Source organism: Ptychodera flava, chromosome 14 (assembly GCF_041260155.1).
Source record: "Ptychodera flava strain L36383 chromosome 14, AS_Pfla_20210202, whole genome shotgun sequence".
NCBI lineage: Eukaryota > Metazoa > Hemichordata > Enteropneusta > Ptychoderidae > Ptychodera > Ptychodera flava.
The window spans coordinates 39,496,417-39,509,559 of NC_091941.1; the positions used below are offsets into that span (position 1 = coordinate 39,496,417).

Below are 13,143 nucleotides of genomic sequence, written 5' to 3' on the forward strand. Positions count from 1 at the left end.
CAACCCTGATAAATCTTGTTTGATGTAAAATTTTGACAATTCAGGTTTTATTCTTACTTGACATACTCATCTCATCTCACTGATTTTCATGAGGAGGAAGTGAACCAGGAATATTACCTCAACAGATGGTGATGAAGATTTCTGGATTGTTTCCTTGACAGCTATGTGGGAAAACATGCCCGTGGAATACACTCCTGATACTTCTGGAATAGATTCTTGGTGAGCTCTCTGTGAATGTGGATTTGAGAAGAGCTGTTTTGGTGTCTGTCCATACGTCTTGATCATAGTTTCTATGGCTCTTCTCTTTACTCTGTCTTCAATACGAGTCACATCAAGACCAAAGTATGTCTGCAAAGCGAAAGCATTATCATGATATGTTTGGTCAAATAAAAAAAATCTAACCACGGAGCAAGATCTCTCGTTGATGAACATATCAAACTTGAATTAGAGAATCACTAACTGCATAAGAGTATTCATTTTACTGAGCTTGACAAATTTACTATGTAAATAGAATTGATTCACAATCAAGTGTTTAAAGTTCAATGCTGGTCAATCTAACTTGACAAAACTTAACATGTACAATTCAAATCCCCAGTTCTATCTTGTACCCTGATGTTTTCCTCTATTGAAAGTTTTGCATTGTGACACTATCCCTGAAAATAAATCTAAGACTTGGAATTTGGTTAATGTACTTGAGGAAGACTGTGAATTCAACTCTACATACACTGTGATTGAGTTTTTCATAGATATCTCACAATTTCCATCAACTTACTGCTGGATGGAAAACATTGATAGCTTCTACAGCAGCTTTGCCCTTCTGTTTGTAACCAAACACCAAATCGATCCAACCATGCAGATGATGTGATACATAATCAGATTCCAGGGCCTGCCTATGAATGAGTACAAAAAGCCTTGGATTCTGCTTGGCCCATGGAGGCAGGATTACATGGTCTACTTTCTCCCCAGACTGTTTGTGTCCAAAGTTGTACCCTGAAAAAAATAAAGAGAATCATAGTATACAATAGCTGCTGAACTAAAGAAGCTATTTAACATTTTCTGTTTCATAATTTGAACAAAGACAACTGAAATTACATACAAACCCCTTCGATTAATACTTCCTTGAGGTTACAATTTATAATGATAATGATACTCTCACCTATGTTTTTCATCGTAAGCCAACTTCTCACAGTTCTGAGTTCAACATTGTCGTATTTTTTGTTTCGCCTGAACTTTCATCGGGTAATGTGATAATAATATGCACACTGCCCTATAATATAGAAAGTAAGCAAGCTTTTGGTGTTGACAAGATTATATTTTGAAAGACTTACTTTCTCCATTTGAGAGAAATTCTGGAAGAAAGAAGAACTCTGGAATGAGTTCTTTGACATCAGATGTGGATTCTCGGGATGATAATCGCCATGCGGTTCCTACAGAATGGAATGTCCTATCAGGTAGGTCAAAATGCTGATCTGAAAAAAACAAAAGAAGTAATTCATTTCAACACTTTGATCACTCATAAACATCTGTCTCTAACTACTATTTGTTAATTCTATACAATCATCAAATACTGTCAAATACTTGCCCAGTGACAAGGGATATATATTTGTTTATAAATGGTACAGAGTAGCCCATGAAATTAATTCTTAAGAATTTATGTTTTTTATATCAAACAGTTACAGACTTATACAGACTTATATTCAGAAGTTGTTCAAGATATTGTACAGTGTGAGTTTATGTGATAGATTACCTTGATACTGTAGGAACATCTTAGTGAAAGGTGGAAGTCTGACTACATATTGCAGCACGGTACCACTGTTTGAATAGTGAGAGCCATAGTGATGAGGTTCTGTTGGAGGCATCAGTTCAACACCTTTTACCATCTCTGGTTTTTCATACTCATCCTTCAACCACTGAAATACAATACAAACGACACAATGCCACACTTCAATGCTTCTAAGATCTGAAAATGTGTCATAAATCTGATTCTTACCCTGTGCATTGTACCATAGATGCAATATTTTCATATTTTCATCATACCTGTGTTGGTTTGATATGAACTCAAGGAAAGATGGCAGCAACTTATACGTTACAGCCGTAGAGGGAATCTAGTATGAAAAGGATGGCATGGTAAATACCAAAGACTAACAGAAATTGACAGGGTAATCAATTGTAATTTTGCATTAGCAATCAGAATTATAGCACTTATGGTAATAGCTATGGAAGAACATAATAAAGTAGTTCTGTTTGTTTGATTTGGATGAGAGTGTTTCTAAAAGCTCTTGTCTCTTTGTCTGCATTTCAATTCTCTGTAGTAAGTGTTTAAAAGGAATTTCTGAGTCATCAAAGAACTTGTCTTTAATATATACCTTGAAGATCTTACTGTCACTTTTAGAGGTTTGTATTGATAACAAACAAACAAGTATCAGACATATCGACCAGTTTGCCACCTAGGATGGAGTATGGAGGCCAAACATAAAATGAACATGACATGATATCAGAGCCATGCCACATACACAGTGCCATCAGTATGGAACGGTTGACAAATTCTGTAGTAATGTTTTTGTGAATTTATGATCAATTGCTTTATTTGTCTCTATCTCTCCCTATCCATCTATTGTTAACAAGAAGTCATTAAAGAGCTAGTAGCTGTAACTTTCGATAATTTTTACTATTTTGTTCCGTATGTCAATTTCAAATGTTCTACTCCCCAAAGCATGTTAAAACACCTGCTATGTAGCTAGTCAACACAGTGCCTTTACTTGTAAAATGCACTGTTATTGTTAACATTTGAATTTCTGGTCTGGACCCAGAATATATTCACTTGTCAACAATAGAAATGCATTTTACACAAGTACAAGCTGAGTTGACAAGCTGAATACTGTGTATATCAACATGTTTTGGAGAGTAGAACAAGAAACTGTAGTTGACATTAATAACAAATTTTTTGAAAACAATCAACAAAAGTTACAATTACTGGCCCTCTAAAGTGATTACTGCTTACCTTGTATCTATCAACATACACTGATTCCATTTCTTTGTACTGTACAGCTATAGGTTTGAACAAATTCCTGTAAAGAAAATGAAATATGACTTCCGTAACTGTAGTCTTTCAATAGAATGTCCCCGGCCGTATAGAGGTCAAACTTTGCCATTGAAAATAATAGCTAAGAATTGGATAAAAATTTCATGGTGAAAGGGATCATTTTTATGATTGACAAATGAGTAAGGAAGGGCCTCGAAAGTGAAAGACTTAAACTTTTATGCAAACTTTCCTCAATGAAACTTTCAACCATACTTTTACAAAATCAAAAATAAAATCAGGGGTCACAAAGCAAAGTTTGGCACAAGAGAAACAAACATTTACAAAGATCAAAATGGCCACCATTCCAGTGTTAACTCTATGGGGAAAATTAAAATTTTGAAAAAATAGGAAATTTTTCTTACTCCAAGAGCTTTAAAATGAACCCCAATTAGTGGTAGATAAGAAAAGAATTGTAAAAATTTAAGATTACCAATATCCGTCCTGAAGCACATTCTGACTTAATAAAATTGACTTGGAACTATTGCTGTTGTAGATATGTATAATGCTGATCATACAGAAAAAGGAGATTGTCAAGGTTTAGTTTTGTCAGCTGTAAATACATGAATACATTCAAGTCTGTATTTTTTTTATTACCTGAACGAGTCTTTGTTTTCCAAGTCCAATATCTGACTGGTGTAATCGGCCAGTATAAAGGGAAATACTGGATATTGCATCAAATCATTGAAAGTTCTGCCAGCAATCTTGTTAAGCTGAGTCAAATATTCAAAGTTTGTCATTTGTCCAGTTCTCCATGCATGTGTTATTGCTCCTATGTTGTCTAACTCAACCAAATTTGGTAATTCCATGGACATAAGCTGTTTACAGATGAAGTCCCTTTCCTGTGACAATAAAAGAAAATAATTCAGTCAATCTACAGGCCAGGTTTCTTTCAATTCATATTCAAAATAAATTTTTCTTTATTCTCTGAATTTTTAGGTTAATCTTTTAATACTCAAATCAAATTAACATTAAACATGTTTACCATTTTTGTGAAACCAATATTTTCAGTCATGAAAAAATAGTTTACATTTTACATAAAATATTAAAATCAAAGCAAAGAAACCAGACAATATGATCGAAATCTCTTAAGAATCTTACATAAATTATAAAGATATGACTAAGAAGCACTACACTAATTATTTCTACAAAAATGAAAAATTCTGGACAAAAACATTGCTGTAAACGTTACTAGAACGGCAATACATTAAGCTTACATGTAAACTATTGATAATATTGAGTTCAACAATGTCATGATATAAATACGTAACAATAAACTCCATGTAAAAAATTAGCGACACTAACGTACAAGAAAAGCAAGGAAAGTACAGGATTCAATTCAAATTTCTCTCCTCTTTTCATGTCTTAACAATGGCTAAAAGTTTCACAGGCACAGCCTGTCTGGTAGTTGTACTACATAGAGGTACTAAAGATTACCTTTTGATTTTCAAACGCCAGTAAGAATGTCTTGCCATTGGTCAGGAATATTTCCAAACCATCATCTCTAAGCTGATACCATCTTTTATGGATTTCTTTAATATCTTCATAACTCCATGATAGCGATATCACTTCCTTCTCCACATGTTTGCTCTGTGAAGTAAAAAAAATATTATAATTTCTTATCATTTGCTTTAATTTCATATCATTTGCTATGATGCCATATCATTTGCTATGATTTCATATCATTTGCTATGAACCATATCATTTGCTATGATGCCATATCATTTGCTATGATGCCATATCATTTGCTATGATTTCATATCATTTGCTATGAACCATATCATTTGCTATGATGCCATAAGTTGCCATGATGCCATATCATTTGCTATGATGCCATATCATTTGCTATGATACCATGTCATTTGCTATGATACTATATCATTTGCTATGATGCCATATCATTTGCTATGATGCCATATCATTTGCTATGATACCATATCATTTGCTATGATGCCATATCATTTGCTATGATGCCATAAGTTGCCATGATGCCATATCATTTGCTATGATACCATATCATTTGCTATGATGCCATATCATTTGCTATGATGCCATATCATTTGCTATGATTTCATATCATTTGCTATGAACCATATCATTTGCTATGATGCCATAAGTTGCCATGATGCCATATCATTTGCTATGATGCCATATCATTTGCTATGATACCATATCATTTGCTATGATACCATATCATTTGCTATGATGCCATATCATTTGCTATGATGCCATATCATTTGCTATGATACCATATCATTTGTTATGATGCCATATCATTTGTTATGATGCCATAAAATTTGCTATGATGCCATATCATTTGCTATGATACCATATCATTTGCTATGATGCCATAAAATTTGCTATGATGCCATATCATTTGCTATGATGCCATAAAATTTGCTATGATGCCATATCATTTGCTATGATACCATATCATTTGCTATGCCATATCATTTGCTATGATGCCATATCATTTGCTATGATGCCATAATATTTGCTATGATGCCATATCATTTGCTATGATGCCATATTCATTTGCTATGATGCCATATCATTTGCTATGATGCCATATCATTTGCTATGATGCCATAAAATTTGCTATGATACCATATCATTTGCTATGATGCCATATTATTTGCTATGATGCCATATCATTTGCTATGATGCCATATCATTTGCTATGATGCCATATCATTTGCTATGATACCATATCATTTGCTATGATGCCATATCATTTGCTATGATGCCATATCATTTGCTATGATACCATATCATTTGTTATGATGCCATATCATTTGTTATGATGCCATAAAATTTGCTATGATGCCATATCATTTGCTATGATACCATATCATTTGCTATGATGCCATAAAATTTGCTATGATGCCATATCATTTGCTATGATGCCATAAAATTTGCTATGATGCCATATCATTTGCTATGATACCATATCATTTGCTATGCCATATCATTTGCTATGATGCCATATCATTTGCTATGATACCATATCATTTGCTATGATGCCATATCATTTGCTATGATGCCATATCATTTGCTATGATGCCATATCATTTGCTATGATGCCATAAAATTTGCTATGATACCATATCATTTGCTATGATGCCATAAAATTTGCTATGATGCCATATCATTTGCTATGATGCCATATCATTTGCTATGATTTCATATCATTTGCTATGATGCCATATCACTTGCTATGATTTCATATCATTTGCTATGATGCCATATCATTTGCTATGATCATGCATTATTTATTTGTTTACTATCAATGGTAAGTAACCATTGTGCTTGTTTATTGCAATTATTGTTGTCAACATTCACATTTTAGATACACAATTTTCTTGATGTGAGACCTTCCGAAACCTTAATAATTCTAGCAAAAACTTATATTGTACTTGTCCAAGTATAAGCCCCTGGTTTGGCAACACAAAACTGCAGTTATACTAGGGGAGGGGCTTACACTGGAGCAACCAATGATATCTGCAATAAATGATTAATTTATGCTAATTTATGCAAAACAATTGAACACCAGTCAAAACTTTCATTCACTTTAAAAAAGCAACTTATATCCAAAGAAATTCTTAAGGACAAAAAATTACCAAAAAGATTTATATCCTCATGATCTTTATGAAGTGGCATGCCATGATCACATTGATACTGATATTAATGATGGTGATTGACAACCTGAGCCAAAAGACAGCAAAACTCAGCAACAATTTCCAAGCTTAACTGACAGGTATTTTTATATTGCTGTTTCAAATGAAACTGATTACACAATCCCTGGATACAGAGGTGACAACTTAGTGAAATTTCTGCTAGAACCAAATCTTGAAATAAAAAACAAACTTGAAAAAAAAGATGTCATGCCGATCAACTGCATACTCTGAACTGACAAGCACATTAAAGCAACTCAACATTCCAATATCAAACGGTCTGCACCTTGCAAAAACAACAACATAGCTGTGAAAATTGTAATAGTCACTGGTAAAAACTTCAGATATGAAAGTATACTTGCTTCAAACAAATGAAATTGCATGTTTAGAGGATGAAAACCAACATCGTGGACTTGAATGATAATAAATAATGGCAGATGTGACTGTTGAGTGGGACTATTCTATTGAAGTAATGCGGTACAGAGGGTCAAAGAATCATAAAGGTACTGGAAAAACATGCTATATTCCTTATGATGCTATCACTGGAACTTCAATGTCAGATGTTTATACATCTTTTAATGGTTTCTTTAATCTGAAAAGTAATTTTACCAGCTGTAACGACCAATTATACTCTCCTACCCTTTCCAAATTTGAGTTAAATTCAGCTAGGGGCTTATACACATGTGTAAAGAATTTTAAAAAATCCTCTGAAATATGTGGAGGGACTTATACACAAGTAGGGGCTTATACTTGGACAAGTACAGTACTTTGTTAAACTGTACAATTTGTTGTACATTCCCTTGCTTCTTATGTTATTAAGATTCAAACACTGCCAGTCAAATGATTTGAAACCCACATATCTTGAAGAGCATTCTTGTCTCTTGATTTTCTTCTGTTTTGTGACTATCTTTTATTAACAACTCTGCAGATTCTATATCTCTGAAAAGTACATATTTCATATTCTACTGCACCAAATGAAGACAACGTCTGTGAGATACTGAGGGAGGGTTAGGAAAATAACACCATTGTCTCTAACACCCATGACAGTGTCTCTAACATTCATGACTGAGGACAATTTGTGCACTAAAAGAAAAAAAGACGATGTTTGCAAATATGCATTTCAGTATTGAGATGACAGAAATGTTTACTGACCCAAGTTGAGTTAGATTCAAGGCTGACATCATCACCAACAAAATAAACATTATGAGTTCCAATTAGCAGTTCTCCAGGTGTCTCAGATGATGGTGTTACATTGGAACATTTAGCAGTGTTTCTGTGGCAGAAAAAAGATTATCAAATATGAACAGTGTGCTGTAAAACCAGCTCAGCTAACAGGTACTTCCGTGCGAGATGTGATTGCTATAACATTTTTAATTAACACAACACACTACTACTTTGAAAGTAAAGGCACAGCTCTCTTGACAACGAGGCCAATACTTCTCACCACCATAAATGTCTTAAATTCACTTGTAATGTGTAAACCTAACTTGCAAAGTTGAAACAAGACATATGGTCAGGTAATGCACAAAAATCCTCTACAAATTGAGTGAGATTTCCTGCTCCAATACATTATTGTTTTCTGCTAATCATACATTATTCCAGTAAAAAAACACTAATGTTGACACAATAAATACCTTAAAAAATGATAACTGCCACTCTCAATGGACAAGATTTTTTCAGCCATTTATTATTTACATTTTCTGTTAGATTTACACTACATTTCAAGCTGACCATGCGACCACTAACAAACATGTATCAATTGTCCATAGTAAACAGATGACCAAAACCTGAATCAACAAATTATCTTCTGGTTTATGATAAAGGTCAAAGGCTCAAATATGCATCTATTCTTCCTTTCTTCTTCTACAGAAGTGATTAAATTGTTTTGAATTTATATAATATGATCAACCTACTTGATAGCTTCATTTGTTTGAGTTCTGGAAATCAACACGGTAGAATCTATGCTTTGGTGGCAATCTTCAAAAAGATATGAAAGAGGTTGTGAGCAACTTTCTCTGTAATGCTCTCTTTTCTCAGCTATCAAATATTTTGCGTCCAATCCAAGGTGGCATCGTTGCAGACGTCTGCGTACTCTGGCAGGTCCTTCTGTCGGATCTAGTTGCCAGGATGTTGGGAAATATTCAGCATCATACCAGACAGCTCTGAGATCAAATATGAAAAAGATTAGTCTAGAGGGGTTGAATGAATTTCTTGTGACAACCTGTCATTTCCTTTAGATTTGAACAAAACTGAAAACATAGCAAACATGTCAGAGGATGCTAGTTTGTTAGTCACATCACTGTATTTTATTCATTTCTGTAGCCCTAGAAAAAGAGGGTCTATGATATTACAATCTTTGTAAATATGTGAAACAGTAGAATCTATTGGTTATTTGCAGGGTAGTAGGAAGTTTTAAATCATGAAAGTATGCAGAAAGTAAATAATAAATGGCTTTCAGTAAAACAATTGGCTATGTGCCAACTTTGGAAGATATTAGGGAAACATATGTGGGTAATTTACATAAAAAGAGAAGAGAAGAGAACAATCAAACAACAAAAAAGTTGGCATGACCAAAAGCTTTTGCAGGACAATATCAAAACATAAAATGAATTGCATTTTTAAGTAATAATGCACCACTTCTATGAATTTTGAAATGAAACCAGTGCAACAAGTTTGTGGATGGCTTTGATTAGATACACAGATTGAGGATTCTAATCTCTATGTTTCTTTTTAATTCTAGATTTATGAGGTCAATGAGTTGAGACTTTCTGACTATTGAAAACCAACCTTTCATGAGTCAGTTGTTGTATAACATCATGCCACAGTTTCCTGATGTCCACGTTTTTGGCCATACCAAGTCTTACTTCTTCCAGTAATTTCTTCCTTTGAATGTTCTGATCCATGACCACTCTCTGTGAACAAACAGAAAACCATCGTTGATAATTGAAATAATCCAATCTGCTACTGTAACAATGATACCTTATCTTCTGTCAAACACTTGTCAATCTCTCACTACATTTAAAGAATTGTTCGTTAATCTCACTAGCATGGACCAAAAAACTGTACAGACTGATGTGTCTCTCCCTTCTGATATCTTCAAGTATCTTCAAACAAGATCTTTGTTCAAATATATTAACTCTCAAAATGAAGGCATTTCAAAATGAAATATTTTAGAGTACTTGTCACTCTTGAACATATGCGTGTTTTCTATCACTATCTTTCAACTGATTGAAGTGATCCTCATGTTTTGAATTAGATGGGTTGATGAATTCAAACCAGGTGAGAGTTTCAGGATGATTTTGTAGTCATTACTCTACTATGACACTGACCTGAGTGACATCCATTGCACAGTGGGAGATTTCTTTAGCTAAACCATCCAATCTGTGTAACTGTCTCTTCTCCAAAGATTCTCGTTGTCTGCGCCATGTATTACGGTATCTGTCCATTTCCAATTCAAACAATTTGATGTCCTGAAACAACCATATCATTCAATGATAATGATTGATGCAAGAGTACACATAGTAATGGTGTCCTTACAAGCTGACATACACCCAGACAAGTGTGATTTTTCACAACACCATCTGAAAGACTGGTTCTACTGTTGAGTATGTTTTAAAAAGCCATGATGGTACATTTGGTACGAAAGCTGTGTAGAAGTTGTCAAATACTAAAAACCTTTTGAAAGAAACAGCAGAAAGATTGCATAAAAGGTATTTCTCATAGTAGCTCTCCTTACTTCCACTCTTTTATTTTGAAATAAACATCAAAATGATTAATACCTCCATCATACTGGCATGTATGCTATCACTTTGTGGTTTCAATGGGAATGGCATAAATCCAGCTTTTTCCAGAACCACCCTGAATGCTTTGGCATCTTCCATTTGTTGTTTGTTCAGTTCGTTGGCATGATTTGAGATCAGATCATACAAGTACAACACTACCTTGTGATCATGCTGTAATGTATCAATGAAATTAAATCAATTGTCATAAGCGGGAAAGGCAAAGCACACTTTTTATCTTAACAAGATCAACTACAATCATAATGGTCAGATGGATCAATTCAAATGAATGAAGGTCAGCTGTAAATGATAGTAGTCATATCAATATTTTTTAAAGTTCATGGTATGTGTTTGAACACAATAAAATACAATAAAATAACTCCTGTTCAAAAATCCTGTATCATTAATATTTCAACTCAGATGTTTTAATGCATTTTCATCGGATCTTCCAAGTGTGATGATACAGTACATATGATAAAAAGCTATTGGACCTACATATTGCAAGTACACTTACGTAGCAATGATTAAATTTCTTGTTAATTTCAGAGCAAGTATTTGCAGAACTTTTCAACATAAGTGTTTGCTAATTTCATATTTCAACTCTCACTGGTAGCATCATCTCAAGGTGGTGATTTTTATTATCTTAATTCATGTTGCTGTATGAAGCCTACCTGATGATTACTCTGCAGAGCAGCTTTGATGATGTGATTAGCTCTAGGATTGTGAGCTATTCTGGTAGCACAACATTTCAATATTATATCTTGTTGAGGTGACAACATATGTACCATTAATCTACCAAGCTGAACTCTCAACATGTCTCTTGATGTCCACAGCAAAGAGTACCATGCTTTGCGAGGGTTTGCTCTATTCCTTTCCTGAGGAAAAAAATAGTTGGTTGTTTAAGCAATAAACTACACCCAGCGATGGTATAAACATGAGATTTTGACTAGTTCATAGCATATGTGGAGTGAACAGATCACAATCAAGTGGTATACCTGTTATTGCCAACATATAAAATCATTATTAAATCGAAATTCTAGCGTGAAACGTCAAAAAGGAAATTTTTCAATAGCTGAGAGCTAGAGAGCTAAAGCATAGCATGGTTATTTTCAAAAATTCCTTCGCCGATCACACAGATTCATAAAAAGAATCTAATAAGAGTCTTGTGATTCTTCTAAGAATGTCATAATCTTATAAGATTCTTATGAGTATTTTAAAAACAAATTAGTAAGAGTAAGAATTATATTAGATTTTTAATAAGTACGTAAAGCGAAATGAATTTTGACCAGTAAAATTATAAGAAACAAAGAAATTTCTAACTCGTTTATGAAAATTTCTTACTCATAGATAAGATAAGATAACATAAATAGTATGAGATTGAATCCTATGGCATATAAAATAGGGCAGAATTGAGTCCTATGTTCGATGTAATATGGCAGAATTGAGTCCTGTGTTGTGAGAAATAGGGCATCATTGAGTCCTGTGTTGTGAGAAATAGGGCATCATTGAGTCCTGTGTTGTGAGAAATAGGGCATCATTGAGTCCTGTGTTGTGAGAAATAGGGCATCATTGAGTCCTGTGTTGTGAGAAATAGGGCATCATTGAGTCCTGTGTTGTGAGAAATAGAGCATCATTGAGTCCTGTGTTGTGAGAAATAGAGCATCATTGAATCCTGTCTTGTGAGAAATAGGGCATCATTGAGTCCTGTGTTGTGAAAAATAGAGCATTATTGAGTCCTGTGTTGTGAGAAATAGGGCATCATTGAGTCCTGTGTTGTGAGAAATAGGGCATCATTGAGTCCTGTGTTGTGAGAAATAGAGCATTATTGAGTCCTGTGTTGTGAAAAATAGAGCATCATTGAGTCCTGTGTTGTGAGAAATAGAGCATCATTGAGTCCTGTGTTGTGAGAAATAGGGCATCATTGAGTCCTGTGTTGTGAGAAATAGAGCATCATTGAGTCCTGTGTTGTGAGAAATAGGGCATCATTGAGTCCTGTGTTGTGAGAAATAGAGCATCATTGAGTCCTGTGTTGTGAGAAATAGGGCATCATTGAGTCCTGTGTTGTGAGAAATAGGGCATCATTGAGTCCTGTGTTGTGAGAAATAGGGCATCATTGAGTCCTGTGTTGTGAGAAATAGGGCATCACTGAGTCTTATGTTGTGTGAAATAAGGGGGAACTAAATACTAGGTTATGTGAAATAGGGCGGCAATGAGTCCTGTTTGTGTGCAATATAGCGCGTCATTGTGTCCTATATTGGAGAATTGAATCCTGTGATACCTGATATAGGGCAGCAAAGAGTCCTGTGTTGTGAGAAATAGGGCATCATTGAGTCCTTTGTTGTGTGGAATAGGGAAAATTTGAGTCCTGTGTCGTGTGCAATATGGCATCATTGAGTCATATGTTGTGTTAAATAGGGGAGCATTGAGCCCTGTTTTGTGTGCAATAGGGCATCACTGAGTCCTGTTTTGTGTGCAATAGGCCATCACTGAGTCCTATGTTGTGTGAAATAGGGGAGAATTGAATCCTGTGATATGTGAATTAGGGCGGCAATGAATCCTGTGTTGGTGGAAATAGGACAGCATTTATTAGGTAATTTACTGGTAAGATTAT

The 13,143-nt window shown here is 34.4% G+C and overlaps 1 protein-coding gene across 3 annotated transcripts in view; it reads right to left on the reverse strand.

The window, feature by feature from the left end:
- The window catches only part of LOC139150463 (lysosomal-trafficking regulator-like), a 98,898-nt gene that overhangs the window by 17,928 nt on the left and 67,827 nt on the right, over positions 1-13,143 (reverse strand). For all 3 annotated transcript variants that reach the window (XM_070722849.1, XM_070722848.1, XM_070722850.1), the window contains 13 exons: positions 11,204-11,407; positions 10,533-10,706; positions 10,083-10,223; positions 9,541-9,665; positions 8,667-8,915; positions 7,906-8,026; positions 4,517-4,669; positions 3,677-3,921; positions 3,002-3,068; positions 1,748-1,910; positions 1,329-1,469; positions 773-990; positions 118-348 (listed from right to left, as the gene is read on the reverse strand). In XM_070722849.1, the coding sequence (XP_070578950.1) occupies positions 118-348; positions 773-990; positions 1,329-1,469; positions 1,748-1,910; positions 3,002-3,068; positions 3,677-3,921; positions 4,517-4,669; positions 7,906-8,026; positions 8,667-8,915; positions 9,541-9,665; positions 10,083-10,223; positions 10,533-10,706; positions 11,204-11,407 (2,232 nt within the window). The remainder of the gene's footprint in view (positions 1-117; positions 349-772; positions 991-1,328; positions 1,470-1,747; positions 1,911-3,001; positions 3,069-3,676; positions 3,922-4,516; positions 4,670-7,905; positions 8,027-8,666; positions 8,916-9,540; positions 9,666-10,082; positions 10,224-10,532; positions 10,707-11,203; positions 11,408-13,143) is intronic.